Raw genomic sequence first — 24,492 nt, 5'->3', positions numbered from 1 at the left:
TGGCATAATTTAGAACCAGGACTGCTGTGCTTTGTATAACTTATTTGGATCTCTGGCACATCTACATGCTGTTAGCACTCAGTAAAATGTTGTTAATTGCATTAAGTTACACAGTAAAACAAACCGTCTATAAAAATGCAAAACTCCTGGTGGGAGGCTCCTTGTGCCAGTGGCAGAAGTCTTCTTACAGTGATGGATCCAACCCATGTTCCAGGGAGAACGAAGCTAAACAGAACCTATTAAGAGTGCAATTTGTTGCCATTTTTAATTTTCTATCACTGTAAAGGATTAAATAGGAATGCATTCCAATCTTAAAAGTGGCTGGGGCAAGCTATTCAACAAGGGCAAACAATTGTGCTGATCCCCCTGTCAACATCCTGAAGCCATTTCTGCCGCAAAAATAGGAACATCAATCATAGAAAAATGACGGAAAAATCAGGAGTGGCATAACTCATGTAAATGTCTGCATTTTTGGTAAAGTGAGATACCACGCCTTCCCCTTACTGATAATAGTTGTCAGAGTGTTTGAAATGGTGCAGAAAATGTTTCTCACTGGCTGAATTATTTATTTTTAAAATTTCAAGGCTGCCTTTGTCCACTAGTGCGGGCTCAAGGCAACTTGCACAAACACTAACAATACAAACAACTAGATCAATAAAAAGATAAAGAAATGAACCTAAAATATTACATTTAATATTAGTTAATATGATATATTGTTATGATGCAAGGTGTATCTAATTTAATATTTACCTTTCTAAATATTCAGCAAGGAGTTGTTCTACTGCAGAAGAATACATCCACTCATTTCCAAATTTCTTAGTATACCCAGGGACTTCTTCATTCTTTTTATTGAATTTTAGGTTCAATCCCACATTTGCTTTATGGTCTCCATGTGGGCTGCAAAACAGAGTTAGATCAATCTGGAGGCAGGAGTGAGGGGGTGTAATAAGCAATCACAAGGAGAATAAATTGTTGCGATTGTTGAGCCCATGCTAGTAGGGAATTTCCCCAACCAGATCTCCTAATACAGAAGGCCATATTTTATTTACTTTTTTACCCCACTCTTACCAGCAATGAGGGGACCCAGTGTAGCTTACATTGTTTTCCTCTGCTTCAAGTTTATCCTCACGATCACTCTGTGAAACAGGCTATGCTGAGCATATATGACCCAGCAAGCTTCCATGGCAGTGTGGGGATTCAAAAGTGGGTCTCCCAGATCCTAGTCTGACACTCTAGCCACTACACCACACCAGCTGACTTCCCTAGTTCTTTTCCTTCCTAGTCTTTTCTGGTCTCTGCCCCTGCCTTTGACTGACAGAAACCCAGCTTAGGAAGCCGTGGCAATAGTTGTGGTTGCCTAGCAACCCTAAAATGGCAACCAAGTTCTCAGAATATAATCTCATGAGAACTCAGTGGCTATTTATCCTGTAAAGCTACAGGTGTTGCTTCTCTCTTTCTCTCTGTGTATATACATATACATACACACACACAAACACACAAACACACACACACACGGATTTTGGATTCTGCTCTTCCTCTCTATTGCCCAATATAAAACACATGCAAAACCTTTCCCAGTTTTTATTTCTGACATCAGAGCCACATTACAAAGAAGCCAATGATGACCACATAATAGCATTTTTGTAGCTCTTGCTTTAATTCATATATGCAACCAGTTGTCTCACTGCAAAGAAGTTTATAAACAAAGCTTACTTTTTCCTGGATCCTCGTCCAATAAAAATGCTTCCTGTAAACCTAGACACAAGATAACCACTCACTCCAAGACGAGAAGCCAAAATGTATCCAGGATTGTACTTCACAGAATATTTCTGCAAAAACAGAAAATTATATGAATGAAAAAATGAAGCAGGCTTTTTGGAATCTGAATAATTTCTTTGTTTAACAATGACACTGTGGGTCTTGCATCTTTTCCCACTTAAGCTTTGAGAGGAAGAAACAAAATACAAATGACCATCAGTGAAACATTTTGCTATCATGACTTCTCAATTCCCATAATAAAGAATGCATTGAATAAGACTGTTCAGCACTGGCGTTTCTTGTGCTCTTGATCTGGCAATTTGCACTATGTGGAAATTCAGGACGAAATTTCCCAACAGAAGAGAGCAGCACGCAGCACTGTCTGGGTTACCACTGGTCTTTCAATTCACAAGGATCCTAAAACCCATAAATTATTAGAAATTTCATGCAGAGTCCCAATGTCAGATGGTAACTAACCAAACCCTGAACCAAATACATCCAACACGTAACATATTAGGAAACATTATGTTCTGGCCACTATTCTGGCATCTGGTTAACATGGTGTGATGTACTGCACTTTTTAAAAGCTTAGAAGTACTATAAAAACAGATGAAGGACGGTGAAGAGTTAAAGCTTCACAGAAACAGAGAGCTTTAAGTGACAGGCTACTCCATGTGAATGTGATTGGGTAGCATGAGCTGAACAGAGAAAGACTTCTGAACTGGATGCTGGGGAGAAGGGAGTCTGATTTTCAGCCCTAGCAGAGAGGAGTCAAGTACCGACAGTTTCAAGATTCAGCCCTGACTGAGAGCAGTTTAACACAGACAGGAGAACTGGGGGTAAGGTGGCAAGGAAGTTTAGGAAGTAGGCACAGACTCCCATTCGGGCCAAAGAAAGGTGATAGATCTTCTAGTGAGAAAAGTTAAACCCAGTCAAACAGGGAGTTAGTGTTGAAGAGTGATGATATCCTGGTCTGGTGTGTTTAGAAATTTTCAGTTCTGATTTCACCTGACCTTTCCCATCTATGTTTAAAATACTTCATTATTTTTGAATTTAAAAACACTTCTAGTGCCATTTAAGTAGTTTAAGTTAAAAAAAAGGGTGTGTGTCATACATGGCTACTGCAATATATATCCACTTACATGCTGATTCTGTATTAAGGCATCCAGCTGTGGTTCACATGGAATACTGAAAACAACGCGAATTCTACCTTCTGAGATCACATCACATGAATCTTGCACCTTAACAAAAAAGGAAAAATGTTAATGGGAGGCATCCTAAAGACCAGGACAATGTACTGGTATCTAAAAGGTCTTACTGTTTTTTGGTTTTCTGAGGGTTTTTTAAAGGGACAGAAACCTCCACATGGCATACACAGCTTGCCACATGCACTCTGAAAACAGGCTGCCTGGCATATGGGCAAGGGAGGGCTCAGGGATCTCCAATTTTACTTTTTATCCAAAATGACTCCCGTGAAGTTGCTGTGCTTGATAACGACTAGATACCCAAGCATTCCAACCTAGCCTAGCAAGCCTGGTAGATAGAAGCAATTTCTGTTTCCTCAATGAGTCATTACTGATTTTTAGAAAAATCTTTTGGAAATAGGTTTTTCAGGGTATTTAGAACTAACTTCTCCTGTGCATCCATAGTAAGGTGTTCCCAGCATGAAGACTGTACAGCTAAGAGGAAACAGGTCATCCAAAGTTTTGATTTTAGAGAAACGAGAATTGAAAGTTTTTAAATCCTGTATAAAAAAAAAACAAAAAAAACTGGTTAAGGATTAAATGTTTACTTTAAATGTAACCACATAAGACAATAGCTTGAATCCCAACCTACCATTTCAAAAGCAGAGAGACACCCTCACTCATTGTGTAAATGTGTGCGAGGGAAGCATTTCAGAAAATCACTTTTCCTTTCACAGCACCATGTAACATTTAATGTTATTCTATGCCTCGATCCTCAGGAGCTGCTTTTCAAGAGTGCAGAGGGTTGCAGCAGGAAAAGGAAGGCAGAAATGCTTTATAGGCAGAATTTCATTTGCCGCATTTAACTTTATTGGTCTATTTTAAAGCTTAATTTGGAAGATATTTTTTAGCATTGCTATTAAATTGAAGTTGTGGGACTGGTATGGTAACAATTCCCAAATACTTGGATGTTAACTATACATTGTACTATGGATTTGGGACTCCGACCCCTAAATTTCACTAACCCATGACCTCAGGATAATCACCGAGAGGAAAGGCAGATGATAATATCCTATCACTGTGTACCATGGCACAAGATCAGGAGGGCAACAGTGGAAATTGAAGCAAGAATGATGCAGAATGCAGAGCTCTAGTAGCACTGCAGACTACAGTGCGAATGAAGCAAGTCTGTGGATACAAATGTATCCCACAACAGTTTACTTTTAAAAAAAAAACAAAGTTTTTTTAATATACTGAAATTGCAAAAAGTGACTAGCTTTTGAAAAATACCTGGCATGACATTATATAATTGGATTGGAAAAATGAAGAATTGGGGAAACTCACCTTAACAATTGTTTGGTACGCAAAAGGTAGAACTTGCTTGGACCACTGTTTCTCCAAACTTACTTTGCCACTTTGATTCAACTGGTACCTATTCCCAGTCAGTAACTGAGCATATACAATTATAGAGGTCTCATTTATAATCACACCTTTTCTCCTCTGGAAGCTGATAGAAAGAAGAAATGGTAGCTTAAAGGATATGTAGTTGGGAGTGGGGTACAAATATTGTCTCCTTAATTTTATTTATTATGCAATCTCCTTTTGAAAGCTGATGCTCTAAAACTACCAGAGTAACATAGCTTCTGTAAGATCCTCTGGGTAGAATGACACTTTCCAACTTTCCACTTACAAAGCAAAAAGATTAAGTATAGTCAGGGGTCCAGAGTAAGCAGCCATGCAGCAAAAATCAAACAAAAATTAATTTATATCATAAGCTTTTGCTGACTGGAGCACACTTTGTCACATAAACATACAGCAAATCCTTGCTAGGCAGGCAGGAATACGTACATACATTTTTATATTATTATTTTATATACATGCTATGAAGAAAGCATTGTAAACAGCAGAGTTAAAGGGCCATGAAAAGTAGGAAATGTAATGAGGTAAAATTCAATCTTATTCAATAAAATACAAAGACCATTTCCATGAACAGCTATTATGAATTACTATACTACTACTACTGCTACTGCTACTGTGAATGGTTTCTGCACTTTCAGCAGCCACCTTGAGTTTAAGGAAATAAGGCGGGATATAAAATTTGAATAATTAAAAGGGATGTTGCCCTCCCCCAATAAATTCAAGTCACAGTGAATCAATAGATGTTTTCATATTATAAAGATGACATGAAGACTCTTACTGTTCCGAGATCCCCTGGATTTCTTTTATCCATATATTCCGCTCTTTATCTCCCACATACGATACTTTAGTTGGTGGTACAGCAGTTTCCACATAAAGTTTCTGTGTTCCAGGAGGTTCCTCCAAATGAAACCTTAAAGGTAGGTATGCAGATAAATATGTAAAACAAAAATAAAGTTACGTTTACAGAAGTAAATCTCAAATATAACTATTTGGGAATTTATTGGTACATGCACTTAAGACAACAGGTGAAACAAAAATACATTTCTAACTCTTACCAATTAAAATGTAACTAAATTATAGAGAAACACAGTCACTATGATTTGAGTAATTATAACCACTGTTAAGTCTATATACTCAACTTTTTTCATCAAGGTTAAGTGAAGCTTTTCTCCCAACAGCAGATAGGAGAGTAGGTTGCTAACATTTTACACTTCCACACAAAACAGTTAGATTTCTGGAGCTATATTCTGGAGCCATATTCAAGCATGAATATTACAATAGAGTATGTCAAGAATTACTATGACAGCTATTTCTCCAAGACCATACCATCCTAAGTGAAGTTTGTTAAACTTTCCAATGTAGTTTCTCTTACTTTGTTTCACCATCTGATACAGCAACAGTTCTGGCTTCCTCCAGGTGTGGCCAATTAACAAAGACTGATTTCCCTAGAATCAGACTGGCAACATTTTCTACACTCTAAAGAAGAAAAGTGAGTGGGTAGCTGATTTCAAAAAGTCCACGTTAAACATGAAAATAATTAGGAACACAGCATGATCATTTACAGCCATGAGTAATATATAGTATTTGATTTTGTTTTATAACACTAGAATTGAGATTATTTTGTAAAATCTATTTGATTTGTGTTCCATTCTTAGGGCTGAATCCAGACTTATATGTGTAGAAGGAGCTTCCTGCAGTCAGGATCTAACAAATATGTTTTAGATTCAGAAGAAATAATAGTAATCAGATATTTTTCTTTTAAGTTTGTATATAAAAGCAGGAGTTCAAACTTAAATAGATTGGTTGTTCAGAATCTCTGCCTGGGACCACTGCCATATTTTTTATTCCCAACATATAATTTCTAATTTAGGAACCATTGTTTCTTCAGTGACTGTAAAATCAGATATTGTGCCTGCATCTATTTTTAAACCACCCATAGCATGAACACACTACACACCCATTGGCCTTGCTGCTTCCTAACTGAGGATAGCGAACACAAGCCTCTGGGAATGCAGAGCACTTTACAGCCTTTTCTCCTGCACTCCGAACTCTGTTTCCCACACAGCCCAAACAAGGGCTGAAAATATGCAAATAATTACAGACTGCCACCATTTCCCACTAGCAACTAAACGCTTTTGCCCTGAGCCATATGACGCTACAGGATAGGTAAAAAAGCTTTGCAGAGAGGGGATTCCCACACACTTCTTTGTCACTGCTGAGCAATTAATGCCATCTCATGTGCAAGAGCAACTAGATGCACAGGGGACACCTCTCAAGTCTACACATTTCTTCTAGGAAGAGTACAGGCAAACAGGGCTCTGCCTCAAGAAAATCCTTTGCAGGTCATGAGAGAATCAAGACATTTTAACCAGCCTATAGTTCACCAGCGTGAAAGGAACTAATGTGTTCCTGTACTTGAGGGGATATCTTGGCAATAAAACACATTAATACCCTAGAGGAAAACAGACACACTAACCTCTTCGTTATCTCAAGAAATCTCGTTTTGTAACATTGAGGGACAAACTACATATAATATTGGGGATTTGTGACTGGATCCCTAATCTAACTGCAAAAAGTAATGCGAGTGAAAAGGGATGACCTAGGCAGACTGGAGCATGGCAACTGAGTGGCCACCATGGAGCTGCTCAGTTCATATGTGGCCAGTGGTGATATTCAATACTGGCTCTCCCGTTGCCTCTGGCCACATTGCTGGGCAGGGCCAACAGACCCTGCATATGTACCGAATGGGTAACTCACACTTAGCAACACTTCTGTACTGGTTTTGCTGCCCTGCTGCCCTGCTCCTATCTGTATTTTAATCTCATTTTGTATGGAGTCTCTGTATTTAAAAATTTTATATATGCCAATAAAGGCTTGCTTGACTGACTTAGCAACAACAACAGGTACAGGTTCACATAGCACCTGTTTCTCATGTTGTGGCCAATGGGGCCAAACCAAGCAGCTTTGACCCCAACCAACAATAATAAGCTCTCTCCAACATTATGCAGAGTGTAAATCGAACTGAGATTCAGCCCTAAAATCTATGGCATTTGTTTCCATAAACTAAGTTTCTTAGTACTAGGGCTGTCGTGAATGGATCGTATTGTGGTGGTAACATCCATCTCTGCATTTTTAATTTCCTTCATTACAAACTAAAATCAATAAGGGCCGCAGGATAGTTGCACCATCTCTATGTGAGCAAGAACACTAGTAGACTAGTCTGGCCCTACTAGATATAAACATCCAACATTTTTCAATGTAGCTGCCTAAGAGCTCCCTAGAGGTTCTCTCTCATTCTACAGTTCCTTCCCTTTTTCTTAGAGCATTTAGTGCTTATGAACACATCAGATAATCAATATTGACAATAAAGCTTCACAATGGCATATAGGTACCCTTTCTACTAAGATCTTGTAAAACAAAACAAAAACTATAGTGCAGGTGGTGTAGTGTACAGGCTGTGAGGTTCAGCTATGCATCAGAAAACATCTGGTTCTAATCTTGCTATTGCCAGGAACTCAGTAGGCGGCATTAAGCAAACCTTTCTCATCTTCATCCCTGCTTTTCTGCAGGATTATTGTAAAGACTACAAGATAAGGTATGCTTACAAGCAATAAAATTACTATGTATTTTTATTTTAAAATCTAGATACTCACCAGTTCCTTTGACTCTTCATCAACTGTTATTTCTAATAACATATTTTCTCCATGACTGCTCTGTTGAAACACTTGTACCCCACTTTTTTTAAGACAGAACTAAAATGAGGGAAGAAAAGTAATCCTTAAACTAAATGCTGCCTACAAAACAAATTAACAACAACAACAACATTCGATTTATATACCACCCTTCAGGATGACTTAACACCCACTCAGAGCGGTTTACAAAGTATGTTATTATTATCCTCACAACACCCTGTAGGTGGGTGAGGCTGAGAGAGCTCCTAGAAGCTGAGACTGACCCACGGTCACCCATCTGTAGGAGTCGGGAATCAAACCTGGTTCTCCAGATTAGAGTCCAGCGCTCTTAACCACTATACTAAACTGGCTCTCTGACAAAAATAAATGTGCTATTTTACTTTACCTTATGCTTAATGTGCTTCAAAGTAGGAAAGCCACAGAAATACAGCTTCTCTAAATCCAATTTAGTTATTTTATTATGTGATATATCTACATGCCAGGCATCCAAAGACACAGCTTTATGCCTACAAAACAAGATCACAGAGTCACAAAAAGCCCCAACACACAGGTACCCTCAGAAATGGCCTCAGTTTTCACAACAGAAACATTGCTTTTAAAAGCATTCATGGAAGCAGTCATTGCCAACTAACCCTCCCCTCTCCAGCTATCTGTTCCTCTCTCCACTGAAAGGCAGTGAGGATCAGGGACCATCATATAGATGTGAAACTGGAATTAGAGAAAAATTGCCCTCCTCTCTTGCATGAGCCCTTGCACTAATGGAAACAAGAGATAATGCAAGAGTGAGGAGATTTCTGCAGATTCCCTCTTACCACTGCATCCCCCGCCCCCCGTTCCCCTGCAACCCACATCATTCCCAAGAGACCTACCCGAGGGAGCAGCTTTAGGGAGAAGAAGGGACTGCAGTGGGAAGGGGCAATCAGCAAAGATCCCTTATGTGAAATCTACTCTGCTCACAATGGTCTGGATCCAGTGTCTTTCATAATTAATAAAAGCAGGAAACCCCTTATGCATGAATAAGTGCTTTTGAAAACGGATGGTAGTTTGAAATTAACTTTCATCCACACCTAATGAAACTGACAGAGCCAGTGAAACAGTGGGACTCAACAGTATGCAGTTTGCACTCTTTACTTTGAAAAGTTAACACTGCAGTCTTACCTTGCATGGCACCTTTCTATGGAAGGGAACTTCTCTGGCCATGGTGATAAATACTGGAACTCTGTATCTTTGTCATACAAGTACATCAGGCACTCACTGTGCCTATTTCTTTGCCTTTCTTCTTCTCTCAGTGACACGCTGCAAGGTTCCATTGCTTCTAACAATTGTTTCTAAAGAATGCATTTGACAGACATACTGCACATTACTGACTGTGACGCTTCGACTAAAAGGGATGAAGACGAAAACATTTTCAAATATTGTCTTCCTTTTTTGTTGCTGTTTCTAGTGGAAGGGCTAGATTTCCCAGTCAAGGACTTACATTATTCAAATGTAAGATTCACTAAGTTCAAAAGAACTGATCCCTTTATAAGGACCAGGGCAGATCCAACCACTTAAGATCTTTGTCATTGGGAGAGATCTGGAACAAGATGTGATATATATTCCTTCCTTTGGTCATTGTCAAATATGGTCAAGAGGACACTTTAGTTAGTATTAATCATCATTAAGGGTAGTAAGAAAAAAGCTTGGAGTGGGAATCTTTATGCAAGATGAGGAAAGTACCTGCTCCCTTTCTCAAGCCATGGTCATAAACATATTGAGTGTTATATCCATGCTAGGTCTAAGTGTTCTTAAGGTGCAACCTTATTTATCCCTGTCAGAATGCCAAAACAAATTCCTCCTTGTCCTCTCAAATGATAGGGACTGTGCCTTGGGCTCATGCCCTTTTCTTCTGTCTTCCTCCGTTCACCATGAAAGAACTAGGAGAGTCAGAGATCAACCCTGAAGGTGATTAAATTGCCTTAATGTTTAACTCCCTGCCAGGGCACTATTCCTGATACTTCCTATCAGGGCAGTGGCAATGGGAAAAGGATAGGAGCAGCATAATAAAAGTTAGGATGTCTGAAACCCACTTCCAATTTCTGCCTGGGAGCAGTCAAGGAATAAACAGATTCAGGGCTAGTCCAAAATTTAAAGGTAAGAAAGAAAGAACTATGAATCTGGTTTCTTATTATTACTGGGGGTGAGTGAGTGAGTTAATCATTTCATCTAGACCTACAAAGATCCATGAAGGTTGATTCCTCAGTAAAGCTTTATGGATAATGAACACAACTGTGTGCCACTATAAAAAGTTACTTTAAAAATATGATCAAATTCTTTTACCTCATTAATAAATGGGATTAACACTACAGCTTCCCATTCTTGTTGCTTTCCATTTAGATCAGTTTTAAATTCTGTTGGATAATATTCAATAATGGGAGACTCTTCACTGGTCATCAAATGCTAAGGAATACAAAAGACACAATTCAGACTAACTATCTTGTTCAAACGCAGTGCACATTTCTATCTTCAACAGATAGGTTAGGACACAGTATTATTATATTTCATTGATTAAGATTTATTAAGATTAATATTTTAGTACAACCCTTTATAAACATATGAAAACAAGTGAACACTCAAAAACATTAAACTAAACTATAAAAACTAGGGTGAATAAAAATCAATAATTTAAAAACAAAACCCCAAATTTAATTTTGGGTAAAATTCTTTTTGAGGAAAAACCTATCTAAAGATAGTTTTTAATTAAGATACATTATAGTTCATTAGAGAATGTGTGTGTAAAGTGCCATCAAGTCACAGCTGACTTTTGAAGACCAGTTGGCCATTCTCTACCTCTGCATACCAGCTCACGACTTCCTTGGTGGTCTCCCATAATTAAATTATAATTCTACAGTATCAGACAATATATAAACGTAATGTTTAAGAAAAGCTTTGTAAATGTGCTCCAATAATTTATGGATTAGGGGTCCAATTTCATGTTGCTCAGCGGCTTTTGTAGATTATTTATGTTAATCTTTTCTATCTATTCAATAGGTCTTCATTCTGTAAGATATCACAGATGCTAAGTTTTGCAGATCTAAAACTGTGAATTTGTGTCTTCATTTTTTGATACAGCCTTAAAACTAACCTGAGAAGTTTCAAAATAAAACACTATGTTAAAATATATAGTGTGTACTTTCTAAAAATGAAGCCTCCATCTATCTCTTTGTTGTGAATGTGCATTAAGGTTATAGCAAGCAGCGAGAACGGACTTTTAAAATTATGATATTGATCAGTTCTATCTACCCAGTCAAATCTACCCTGGTAAAAGCAGGCAAACTGAACCAAACAGCAAAGTAACAGAAATCAGGTCCAACAGACAGGTATCAAACATTCTGTGGTTTACCAACTGCCTTCACCTGTCAACTAAAGGCCAACAAAGAGGGTAAGAAAACTTCTTTCCTAAGGAGGAGTTCCATAATTTTGGTGTCACTGCTAAGATCTTATCATGTATAACTTCACTTCAGATGGCATGTGCCCTTTGGACAACAAGGTAACAATACCACGAAGCCTCCCGATAACTTCAGACAGAAGCATGTGGGAGAAGATACCCTGATATATGCAGACTGTGGTTTTAACAGTCAAAACCAGTGCTCTGAATTGGGCCTAGAATCCAGCTGGAAGCCAGTGAAGATGCTCAGCACCATCATATAGTTCATGCAGACTTCAATCAATATTCTGGGGGCTGCAGTTTGGACCAAGTGTAATCATTTAGGGTTGGGGGGAATTTGCTACTGGGAAAAAATTCTAGAAATGAAACAAGTCACTGTTTTAATGGGGGGAGAAGAAGTGCCTCATATGAAAATTCATAACAGCAAAATGAAAGGAATTCTATACAAGCACCATAAAAGAGTGGTATCATTAACTGGACTTAATGACATGTGTCTGTTAAACTATTACAGCCTACCTGATAGCATTTAGGTAGCAGATCTTTACTAGCTGCTGGAAGTACTGCAAGAAGCTGTTCAAATGGCATGAATGGTTTTCCTAAATTAAAGTGAACCTTCAGGTTACTAATATTGCGGATATCTGACAGGTAAGGTGCATAATGGTATGGATAGTACCTAAACAGAAGAAACACATTATTTAGTTCTTCAAAACATACTGTTAGATGCAAGGCGAGTAAGGAAGAGACATTTGTGATAACTGAACAGATATTCAGGCAGGATTGCTCTGAAAAAGGGATACATTAGTTGGAGTGTGATTGGGTAAAGAGAAGCTCTGATTAGGTTGGGTAAAGAGAATCTCAGAATAGGTTTCTCTTAAGTGTGAAACAAACCATGATCTAAAATACACTTGGTTCCAAACCTGATCTCAGACCCTTCATTTGTAATCATCTTACCAGCTCCATGACTGAACCCCATGGTAGTAGTAGTGTAATATCCACTGTATTGCCTGGACATAACATTTTGCCTGATCAGCCAGAAAATCACTTTAAAAAAAAAGAAATACAGATTTTGTATTACATTGTCTCTTGTGTATATTGATACTTAATTGAACAGATATTTAAGTAACTTCAGCACTGAAAGTCCACTGAAGAATTATGTCCTCAGGTAAGAAAAAAACCTTGCCAATAGCATAATTCCAATCCACCAGCAAAATTACTAAAAGAAGTAACTTTACTTGGATTTCATGACATGAAAATCTTATCTGTGTTGTCACTCACAACCAAAGAAATTTTGGTGTTAATACTTACTCTGAAACTACTTCTACACCCATCTTCGTCATATAGTATGTTCTTTTGTATTGCCTAAATTCTGTCTCAAACAAATCATCATCTTCTGGCTCATCTTCTAATACAGCTAAAATTAAAAACAAAAAATTAAAAACAAAAAAATGTAAGAAAATTTCAGCACTGAATTGTTTTGTTTCCAAATGGCTGCCCGTACATAGATTTTAAAGTTGGGGCAAAAAACAATTTGCCTTTGTGACAAGATTCAGGCAAATTCACAGAAGATTAGATCCAATGACTCTTATCCTCCAAGTGTTTCCCCAGTAAGTAGACTTGGTGGAAGGGTATCACTGGATCCATAACAATCTTTTTAGTATGACCTGCATGCAGTCTAAAGATCTACAGCACTGCATTACTACCAAAGAGGGTCACTTGAGTCCATATATTGAGTTATAGATCCAAAGGAGTTAGCTGTGTTAGTCTGTAGTAGCAAAATAGTAGAGAGTCCAGTAGCACCTTTAAGACTAACCAACTTTATTGTAGCATGAGCTTTCGAGAGCTATAGCTCTCTTTGTCAGATGCATACCCTCCATGCATCTGACAAAGAGCTATAGTTCTCAAAAGCTTATACTACAATAAAGTTGGTTAGTCTTAACGGTGCTACTGGACTCTCTACTACATTGAGTTAGGAAGTTTTTCTCTTTCTGTTCAACACATACTCCTTCAGCACGATCTCCAATACAGATCATGTCAAGTATCATTAAATACATTTTATTTCTCTTAGAACCATTTCAAACACATTATTAACATGTTAAAACGATTTGTCACTCACTGAACTCTCAAAAGTGAGCAAAATAGCAAGAATTTAGTAACTTATGATTTTTTTAAAAACCCAATATTTTAAATGTTTTTCATTTAAGATGGAGGTCTTCCAGATTCCCCCCAGATATTTTTATATATACAAATATAACAGTATAAGCACTGTACAATAATATGGACTTACTTTTAGAAGCTTCTACAACCCCATTGTCAGTTTTCTCTAAAGCAGCCAAGAACATGGCATTTTCCTGAGCCTGTTAAAATTACAGTTCATACTTTTCGCACAATTACAAATCATAACAGAGTAGTATGTACATAATATCAACACAGTACAAAAATAAAATTTCAATAGTATAACATCAAGGATTACCTGTTTATGCAAAGCTTTATTTTAACAAACATTCAGGAAAACCTTAATACATTATTAGGTTTAAACAAATGTTATTACGTATATTAGCATTTAGATAACTCGGTCCACAATTCAAAGCACACATGGTGGAAACAAATGCCAAATGTGTGTATATAATAAAAACCACACAGTGTTGTCCCAAACAATTTTGTGCTTTTTAAATGTATGAAATTTAAAATGATGAGTGTGGAACAAACAGCCACAGAATAGTAGCGAGACGATTATTTTCTGTTCCCTTTATGAATTAATGTACTGTAAATTTAAGAGACAACTCTGCAAGCATCAATCCTATTTGAGATAACAATAACAACATTCGATTTATATACTGCCCTTCAAGACAACTTAATGCCCACTCACAGCGGTTTACAAAGTGTACGTCCTGTTCTCTGACCCACCTCCCATGAACATGAGGGCAAAGGGGAAGCAAAACAAAGGCAGTCCACAAAAAAGAGAAAATCTCCTGTAGTGCAATTCAAAGTATAGTTATAAGCCCACTGACTTAGACAAGTTCAATTCTGCTTAGGACTGTATTGCCAGTTACTCAGAGTAATGAGTAAGCCTGTCCCAACAATACCAGGAGTACTTTGATGGTCGCCCTGTCATTTATTCCTTTGGCTTCCATTAAGCAGTAACAGACATGATGCATTTCCAATAAACTCATTCCAGTTATAAGTTCAAGCCCCTCTTCCTAGACTTGTCCTGACACTTTCTCCTTGACATATTGCCATATAAGTGCAATTCAGTCACAAAGGCCAAAAGCTTACGTTCAATGTACATATTGTATAGTTTGGTGTAGTGGGTTAAGAGCAGCAGGACTCTAACCTGGAGAACCAGGTTTGATTCCTTACTCCCCCAGTTGAAGCCAGCTGGGTGACCTTGGGTTGGTCACAGCTCTTTCAGAACTCTCTCAGCCCCACCCACCTCACAAGATGATTGTTGTGAGGATAACAACATACATTGTAAACTGCTCTGAGTGTGGCATTAAGTCGTCCTGAAGGGCTGTATATAAATCAAATGTTATTACTGTTATATTAAATGTTAAATAATGTGCATATTAGTGCACTAGGAACTGAAAACTAATTTTTGATTTTTTAAAATCTCTATTAACTGATTTTTTTCCTATATGATGATTAAAGACATTAAATTTACTAACCTTGCGTTTCTTTTGCTTTTTTGATTCTTCAGCTGCAATGCCAGCTGCCTCATTCAGATATTTATTGCCTACTTTGCTTTCAAACCACTTGAGATCTACAAAGATTTCACTAAAATGTTCACGATCATACTGTTAATGACGAAGAAAAAATGCAATTATATTGAACATTTGCAAAAATAAACAAAGAATGTTCAAGACATGCTGTAACCATTGCAGAAGATTATGAAAAAGCCAATGATTCGCATTAGCTAAATAACTGAATCTATTTCAAGGTAAATCTCAAGGGTGATTATTTGATTCTGAAGAGTATTTTTCCAGCTTTTTAACTGTAGCAATACTTGATCTCTGAAACTTGTGCTTCTACAGAAAGTTACCATATATCTTAATTAGCTCTTAACAAGTGAGACGATATTAATTTTGTGGTGTGAATGTATTAGAAAGGGATGGAGATGCAATTAAACATGAAAACCACAAACTTTAGTACTATTATTATTATACTTATAGCCTGCCTTTCTCATTGAGATCCAAGGCATATTACACAGAGCAAGTGAAAATACAATATAATCAACATCTAGGACATTCACTGAGCAAAGCACAATAATGAACAACAGTTAGGACACTCAGAGAACAGTAGGTATGGTAGCAGAAAATTTGAAAGAAGCATGAAGCCAAGTACACAGATTACATCTATCAGAAACAAAACATAACTAATTTACATGGCATGTTTAGCAATGTGGAAAATGCTCTAGTAGACGCATGTCTACATCAGCAGACAATACCTGACAGAGTAATGTATAGTCCCTGTCCCTACTAATGTATCTCTCTGAGCTACTTCTTACGACACAGCCCTATAATTTGGGTAGAAAGCCCTACTGAATAATTGTTTTGCATAGTTTGCAGAAAGCCAGGAGAGTGGGAGCTTTCCTGACTTCCTCAAGCAGGCCATTGCATAAGATGGGGGCTTACACAGAGAAAGCATGTGGGCGGGCAGCTGTTGATATTACACAACTGCAGGGTGGTATCTGCAGAAGGCCCTGTCCAGATGAGCAAAGCTGCTGTGGGGAGAGGTGGTCACACAAATATGAGGAGTCAAGGTCATGAAGGGCTTCAAATGTGATAGTCATAACCTTGAATTGAGCCCAATAACTGATGGGAAGAGCTAATGGAGTGTTTGCTTTCCACCAGCTGACAACAGCTGTCAAGCAGCGACTCAGTTCCTCAACTAAGATTTCCTGTTGAAATAGTTATTTTGCTCCTCCCATAAATCTTGCTTTGTTAATGTCAGACAATGGTTTTGAGTCTATGAACAAAGAAACCACTATCACAAATGTGAGGGAGCATAATCTTTTACATAACACTTCTTTAACACATGCATTTGGTATATCCATTTTAGAAGACTAGTTAGTTCCACAAAAATCAAGTTGGAGAATTCACTTGTTCAATGAAGGCCATGTTGGAACCTTATAACAAAGCATAGTTCAACAAAAGCATAATAATTAATGCTGCAGAATGTTAATCTAAGGAAAATTTTGCAGAAGATTCTTTCTTTAAAGGACCGGTGAAGGAATGAGTAAGTAGTTTGACTGAGACAAACAGAGAGATTTATACCACAAAAAACCAGATTTGTAATCAAAGCCTAACTTCACACATTAAAAAGGTAAAGTGTGCCACTAAGTGGCAAACAACTCATTGCAATTCCACAGTGTGTTTCGTGTCACAGGGCTTTCAAGGAAAGAGATGAACAGGAGGTTTGCTATTACCTTCTTCTGCATGGCAGTTCCAGTCTTTCTTGGTGTTCTCTAATCCAAATAGCAACTCTAGGGCTGCTAGAATTTTACATGTGACACAATTAAAAAGCACAGCACTCATGCGGAAATTGTGACATACAACGCAGAACCTGCCCTCCTCCGTATAAACTCAGTATACATTTCTGGAAGTCAGGGACTGCTAAGACTACCTAGAAAGTACAACTTCACATTTCAGTACATGCTGTTTGTGCATACAATGACCGGCTAATTCAAAATATGTAAAACAGCCTTCAAACTCCCGAATCACATCACTATCAAGTTGTAAGTCACCTCTATCTCCGTAACAGGCAGAAATCTACTTTTTAAAAAATGAAATGTGAAATTCCCAGGACCCAAGAAAGAACCTGCAATTTGAACACACAAAGAAAACCAAATGCCCACATAGAATGGACACTGACTAAGGTTTTGCACAGTACACATAAAACATACTTACGTCGGACAATTTTGTTAGATATTTCTCAAAGCGTGGTAAGTTGAGGTGCCCATTTTCATTAATGTAACCTGTTGAAAAAGTCAGATTTGTTTTATTTTTCAAATTTTAAAATAGGTATTTTCAAACAGGGAATAATGGAGAGTGAGTGGGAATATATTCACTGGAGCCCCATTAAATTGGCCCCTGGGGTCCAATCTTCATGACACTTGGGGGGTCTTTATAGGATAGTTGTGAGTAGGCTCTCTTCAAATTTGGTGGTTTGGTCAAAAAATGACCCCCTCCAGCCCACAGGATCGCCCTCAGAGTGATTTTCCCATAGAAAACTATTGCTAAATTTTTCAGAAATAGCCAAACTGAATTAGAGAATCAATTCTGAATTCAAGGAATTCCAATTTTTTTCTCAGATTCCATAAAATTTTTTGGATTTACCAAAAAAAATAAATAAATTGGGTGCACACCCCTATAGGTCTCTTTAAAGAACTTATTCCCTTCACAGTTGATTGGATCAAATCTATAGTGTCCAGAACAGACAAAATGTAGAAAATACTTTCCCCCCCAAAAAGAATATACAACAAGACACCCAGGATGGGGTTAATTACTGTCTTTTCCATTCTGCCACTCTAATACCTTTAACACTTTGCTACAACATAGGACATTAAAGTAATTACACATGGCAGACAGCTTACCTCCAAGTTCAGGCAATATAACCATGTATGTTCTATAAAGTAATGGCAGTGCATCATGGTTAATATGCAAATGAGGTAGATGAGGAATAAAATCATTTCCAACAAGAAAGCCCATTAAGATCCAATCATCTATTATGCTTTCAACTTCATATTTAAATGAGAGCTTGTCCTGTTAAATGAAGGAACTTATAATTAATTTACAATCAGTTTCATCTGCCAACCATTTAACATCTTTGCCTGTAGATTATTCATACTTACTTTAACCGGTGAAAATTCATAGTCAATATATTCTCTCATTAATGACAAGTGCAAAAGATGAAAAGTGGTTTCTTCAGGAGCACATGCTCTGTAAAAGAATTAATAAAATGGTAAACGTTAAATTATCCCGTCCCAGATATTAATACTTAAGAACACAGTCATAGCTCTCCTGTTTTTTTTAATTAGTATTTTTACAAAAGATTACCTTTGTGACTTTTTGCCACCAAATCTGACCTCCTCTCTTAAAAGGGAGAAATTCGGCTCATGGCTTGTTAGTCCAAGCATAATCTGTTGAAACAAGTATTTTGAAATGAAATTTCTAGAATCAACTTTATCATGTCAATTTATAATTTAAAGTTCTTTACAGCAATGTTAACAAGTCTTGGTCCAAAAGGACTCTACTGAGATCCACGCATATTACTATGTCCCTTCATTCAATTAAACAGTCCTCTCACAGAGATCAACAAGCTGCTTTTAAAATGCTGTAGTCAAGCAATTGAGAAATTACAATATGCACATGGAAGCATCAGTTCAGTCAGAAGAAATTACTTGTTTGTGTATAATATATATTAACCATCCAGAATCTCATTTATTCCCAAATAAACCATGCAGATACTTTGAAATGAACATACCAAGTCAGCATCTAAACCATACAGACAGTGCCTTGCATTTGGATCATGGTCAGGTTTTGTTTTTTCCGACCTAATAAATTCCATAATTTTATGTTCCCCTTCTCCTGGAGTCTGAATGAAAAGAAAAGCAAATTTCTAAATTCTGCTTGGTTAAATATTAATTGTAAGAAATCACTATTGATATAAAAAGTAACCTCATGTCCTGATAAGTAGACAGTTACTCCCTGCCAAGATTTGTCTGTAGAAATCTTCATATTTACAAAATACTTCAGATGTTCGTGCAATTTAGCCATGAACTCGGTTCCTGGTAAAGAAAACTCAAAGTTACACCTTAACACACCAAAACCTCCAAAGATGATTTTTAAAAAAATCAGCTGAGGAAACATTTACAAATAAATGTAAGGGACACAATAATTTGGGAGGGATCTGATGAAGCATGCACACAACAGAGTTTGTACATGTGGCTCTTTCCACCTCACACTTTTGCCAGCAAACCCAAGACCTAAAACCACCCACCCCCTCCGAACTATTGCAGGAGACTGTGAGATTTATGTGGACCATGAACTGGGGGTGGGAGAGATGGCGCAAGGGAACCAGATAAATTCCCACCATTTCACTCTTGTGCCAAGAGAATCACCACTGGCAAACTAGAGAGAGGTGATTTCATCCAGATTCTTCTGCAGCCTCCCCCCCCCCCGACTTCCTAGCTGTTTATCCAATCCATTCCCACAACCTCCAGACCAGCTTCTTGGAGGCTTCAGAAGTGGGGGAAGAGGTTGCACAATGGAAGGGGTGAAACTAGTAAAAACTATCCTTCTTCCACCAGTAGAAATGAACAGCACACATTTAAGAAGTTTAGCATTTCACACAGTGCCATGACATGAGCTTTTCAAAATCAGTAACAGCACTGATTTTTCTCTGTACAATTTCAAGCAGGGGCACCTATAACAGAACTATGAACACTATGCTGTTTCATTATTAATCACTGTTATTGAGTGCAACTGTAATTATTTTATTACTGCTGGATTTAGTATGAATTTTATCTTCTGTTGTTGATGTTTCATTGACTTGTATTAGTGAGCTATAAACTATATTTTTATTATTGCTGCTAAATGTCTTAGAAATTTTGAAAATAACAACGTTCGATTTCTATACTGCCCTTCAAGATGACTTAACACCCACTTGGAGCACAGTTTACAAAGTATGTCATTATTATCCTCACAACAACCATCACCCTGTGAAGTGGGTGGGGCTGAGAGAGCTCTGAAAGAGCTGTGACTGACCCAAGGTCACCCAGCTGGCTTCAGGGGTAGGGAATCAAACCAGGTTCTCCAGATTAGAGTACCGTGTTCTTAACCACTAAACTGGCTCTGGTATATAATTTTATTAAACAAATAAATGTTGCTTTTGAAACAGGCGTGTGACCTTCAGGTATTTTTCTATTACCCAACAGTGACCATCTCAGATATTTCCACATATTAATGAACTCACTTATTCAGGCTTCTAAATGGAATTGTTAAAATGAATTGCCATCTCAGAATCCTGCCTGACCCAGAAAACGTGTAACCTCCTGGATGAAAAGAGTGGCCTAGAATGTGTGACCAAATGAGAATGTTTATTTTATATACCAGATTATAAAGCTAAAAGAAAGGGAGAAAATTCAGTGAAGACTTGAAGAAGGAAGTTTGGAACTTAAAGTCTTGCCTGGGGTAGATTGGGGTGGTCAGATGCATGAAGAACAGGAAGTCAAAAGAGTAAAAGTCAGAGTCAGTTGGATAAATTAAAGGGAAGAAAGGAGGAATAAATACTGTTAGGAAAACAGAGCCCAGAAAAAACTGGTTAGGAGAGCAGCCAAGGAAAAGTAGATACAAACATAAGAGAAACAGAACAGTTATTGTATCTAAGCAGGTTTTATACAGGGATGGTTGATAGTGATGTGGTTTTCTTGTATTATTTTTCCTTGCTTAGCATATTTCATTAAATACACATTGGTTCTATTATTTAAATAATAATAACATAACATTTGATTTATTATTTAAATTGTAATAAAAGTCTATAACCTGAAACAATCTGTACATATAGTGCTCAATCATATCTGTTGACATGCTTCATTAATATTTCCGAAGGAATACTTCAGGGTATCCTTGGGGAAAAGAAAAAACTCTTAAACTGTACACTAACCTCAGCCACACCATCTGTCACAACATGGTATGGAGAAAGGAAGATGGGGCTCAATGCAAAGTTTTCCCCCTTGGAAGAAAATGCAAATGAGCCAAAGGGGAGAATGTCATCTCCTCTTCAAAAGATCTACTGACTACCTCTATGGACTAAGACTGGTTCAGAGACACACAGCTTCTCTGGAATTATCATCTGAGGTGAGATTTTCTGTATATTCTAAGTTCTAAATGTATCATGAAAGTCAAACAACATAAGCATAAAAAAGAATATTTAGCAATATTTCCTATGATTTTGTTTGCTCAGATTTTGTTGCCTCTGCATATTATGTAATTTAAAAAATTTAAATGTGCTGTTTTATCTGGTGATTCAAAGAGATAATAATCAAATCAAGTATGACAAATTATGCTGAAAATGTACAACAAAGGACTCTGAACTAAAAATAAAAATCCTGAACAGAAATTTAGGCCATCTATGAGTTCAGGTAAATCCTGTCTCATACACGTTTACATCATTTTCAAAACCACCCAGGTAATCATTGCCCAAACTAAAGACTAAAGCGCTACTTGTTGAGCTGTTGGTGTAACAAACATGAGCAGTCACAAAATGATGCTGTTGAGAGATCTACTGCATTTCAAAGCAGTCATGCTGAATTTTATGCTTTAAAAATATTGGTATCTAAAGCTTTGATAAACCACATCCTTCGATTTCAAATAAGCTATCAGATTCTTATAAGCAGCAAAAGAAAGGAAGACTGTTCTGTCAGCTTGGCATGCAAAGGTAACAGGAGAGACTAAGCGGATTTTTCCCACCTGGTGTAATACAATTAGAATCAAATCTGGCTTCTGTGGGAAGAACTTCTCCTTTTTCCAATGCCTTTTTAATTTTGTCTTCTGCCTCCTTTGCTGACCTATAACAACATCACTGCTTAGCATTTATTTAGCACTTTAAAGCATTCAAATCACTTCACAAACATTGTCAACAATCCTCACAATTGCCATATGGATGAGGTCGGAGTAGAAATAAAGTTGGAAAATAATAGCTTAACACCACCTTATGAAATACTGGCCAATGTGAGCTTTGAATCTGGGATTTCCTGATGCCTAGTTTGCACTATTTGCCAGTATAGTACACAACAACTTTACAAAAGTATATAGGGGTTTTAACTGCAAGTTATCAATGCAAAATAAAAAGTACACAATCTATGGTTTTCTTAATGCACAAGGTAATTAAAAATATTTATTTAACTGACATTCTTAAAGAGCACAATCCAAAGAAAGCTAAGCATGTTTTTACTTCTATTGAAAATAATGGGTCTCTCTCAGGATTCCTGAAACTCTGTTCTTAATCTGTATACTTTAGCATGTACTCTGTATACTTAGTATGATTTTCAGGTGGGTAGCCATGTTGGTCTGCAGTTGAAGAGCAAGATCTGGGTCCAACAGTGCCTTAAATATCAACTCAATTTCCAAGGTATGAGCTTTCGAGAGTCAAAGCTCCCTTTGATGGGCTTTGCCATCATGTGAAGAACCTCTGAACTATACTGATATTTTAAAACTTTAACATAATAAGCAAGGGAAAATGTACGAAATTTTAGGTACACAAGTGTAAAAAAACTAAAAAGTGAAACAAAAGTATTTGAAAGTGAGCAGTACAACCTGTTAAGTAATAAAGATTGTAAAAAAATATGTGCAAGGAGCAATTTTTCCTGAACAAAATAATGAATAGACACCCTATCTCATCTTAGCACAATGGTCAATGACAGACACCAATCAATGAGTCCAAGAGGATATTGAAACTAGCTTTAAAAATGCACACACCTAAAACGTCTACCACGTTGCTGGTTCATTTTTGCTCGTGGAGCCACTCCATCAACAGCCATGAAGAAAACCTTTCTTGGCTTAATTATACGAAATAATACTTCCAGGTAGTGAAATATATCAGCAAAGATCTTGTCTTCAGAGATTCTGAAGTGGACATCATCATCATTAGGGTGTGAACACTGATGAATTATACCATTCATGTCCAGGTACAAGTTGTCAAATTCTGGAATCTAACAAACACATTTAGCCCCATTAGTAACTAAAAAGAAAATAAAGCAGTCATTATTGCCAGGTCTAAAGAGAATTACATCCTCTCTAATTCACAATGATATGGATCCATAATAATTTCTGTTGCTCTAGTTCAATACTGTATTCTATAATATATTGGACATAGCCGCCTTACTACTAGAGTCCATTTTTATTCTGGAATAAAACAGTTGTAAACCTGGAGTTTGTTCCTGGTTTTGATAGAAACTGGCCTGTTTCTCAGCTTGAAAATATTTCCCTGCTCACAGAAAAGCTTGCTTTCTGGAAGCATATTTTGTTTTGAGGATTCAAGGACAAAAAGTAAAGTGAGATAAAAGCACAACCCAAACAACTGTCTAGGTGGTTTCTTTTACCTACTAACTATGGGTGGTCAGGAAAGCTGTTAATATAAACTTTCATGACGACTTATGACAGGGCCAAAGATACAAAAAATGTTTGGAAAATAGCATTTACTTTCTCTGGCATTATTAAACAACAGCCCATATGTATTACTCTCAGCAATGTTGGACCTCTTCAGAAACAGCCCTATTAATTTAATAAATAAGATAATTACATTTCTGAAGCTTTCATTAAGAGCACACAGGACTTTTATTATTTCCTAATCAACTTTTAAAATTCTTCTTTCGCCTTTATCCCTAATGGGGACCAAAAATGTCTTACGTCATTCTTCTCTTAATTTTTTCATGGCTCAAATCCTCGCTATACATACCTCCCTAAAAATCTTTACCAAAGTGACTTAAAACACAACGAGTGGGAGGATTTTGAATTTGTTTCCTACAAAATTATTGCCAACAAAACAACAAGTAACAGAATTAGCATCTATAGCTAGTTCTTGGGGAGGTTTTACCAAACAAAACTCAATTAGTAATGCATCATAATGATAATTTGAAACTATTAATACTATTCTTTTGACATTCAGCTCTTCCCAGCACAGTTCGTCTTACTAATTGTCTCCAGATACTGAAACTGAAGCCGTGAAAATGTTGTCCAAAGGCCTCGTAAAACATAAGTATGCTTCATACTTCATAAGGGCATATCCACAAATAATGGCCAATAATTTTCAGAACTAAACTCAAAGGAACATATTTATTAGTATATTCGCTCAGGATTGTATAACACAATACACCTATTGTTGAATTCAGATTATCCTTCAAACTATGATTTTAAGAGTCAGAAACAAGATGTTGGTTCACATGTTTCCCATCCCCTCTCATGCACAGGACTTCTGTTTTAGCACTTTGGTGTGTCAGTCAGTTTAGCAAATTACA

General features: G+C 37.1%; 1 protein-coding gene across 5 annotated transcripts in view; it reads right to left on the bottom strand.

The window, feature by feature from the left end:
* Positions 1 to 24,492, bottom strand: part of XRN1 (5'-3' exoribonuclease 1) — a 52,407-nt gene that overhangs the window by 26,369 nt on the left and 1,546 nt on the right. For all 5 annotated transcript variants that reach the window (XR_008597331.1, XM_054983683.1, XM_054983682.1 and 2 more), the window contains exons 2-25: positions 22,955 to 23,187; positions 21,947 to 22,044; positions 19,154 to 19,263; positions 18,960 to 19,070; positions 18,533 to 18,615; positions 18,328 to 18,415; positions 18,070 to 18,238; positions 17,384 to 17,451; positions 15,143 to 15,271; positions 13,765 to 13,834; positions 12,786 to 12,891; positions 12,432 to 12,521; positions 11,997 to 12,153; positions 10,373 to 10,492; positions 9,212 to 9,381; positions 8,439 to 8,559; positions 8,015 to 8,113; positions 5,734 to 5,837; positions 5,140 to 5,271; positions 4,287 to 4,449; positions 3,389 to 3,502; positions 2,901 to 2,999; positions 1,714 to 1,829; positions 751 to 897 (exon numbers count right to left, since the gene is read on the bottom strand). Coding sequence is in view for 4 of the 5 variants with exons in the window: in XM_054983683.1 (XP_054839658.1) it covers positions 751 to 897; positions 1,714 to 1,829; positions 2,901 to 2,999; positions 3,389 to 3,502; positions 4,287 to 4,449; positions 5,140 to 5,271; positions 5,734 to 5,837; positions 8,015 to 8,113; positions 8,439 to 8,559; positions 9,212 to 9,381; positions 10,373 to 10,492; positions 11,997 to 12,153; positions 12,432 to 12,521; positions 12,786 to 12,891; positions 13,765 to 13,834; positions 15,143 to 15,271; positions 17,384 to 17,451; positions 18,070 to 18,238; positions 18,328 to 18,415; positions 18,533 to 18,615; positions 18,960 to 19,070; positions 19,154 to 19,263; positions 21,947 to 22,044; positions 22,955 to 23,187 (2,897 nt within the window). In the remaining variant the exon portion in view is untranslated. The remainder of the gene's footprint in view (positions 1 to 750; positions 898 to 1,713; positions 1,830 to 2,900; positions 3,000 to 3,388; positions 3,503 to 4,286; positions 4,450 to 5,139; positions 5,272 to 5,733; positions 5,838 to 8,014; positions 8,114 to 8,438; positions 8,560 to 9,211; positions 9,382 to 10,372; positions 10,493 to 11,996; positions 12,154 to 12,431; positions 12,522 to 12,785; positions 12,892 to 13,764; positions 13,835 to 15,142; positions 15,272 to 17,383; positions 17,452 to 18,069; positions 18,239 to 18,327; positions 18,416 to 18,532; positions 18,616 to 18,959; positions 19,071 to 19,153; positions 19,264 to 21,946; positions 22,045 to 22,954; positions 23,188 to 24,492) is intronic.

The sequence above is a fragment of the Eublepharis macularius genome, chromosome 6 (assembly GCF_028583425.1).
Source record: "Eublepharis macularius isolate TG4126 chromosome 6, MPM_Emac_v1.0, whole genome shotgun sequence".
Classification (NCBI taxonomy): Eukaryota; Metazoa; Chordata; class Lepidosauria; order Squamata; family Eublepharidae; genus Eublepharis; species Eublepharis macularius.
The sequence above is the reverse complement of the archived record's forward strand: the minus strand, read 5'-3'. Positions and strand labels throughout refer to the sequence as shown.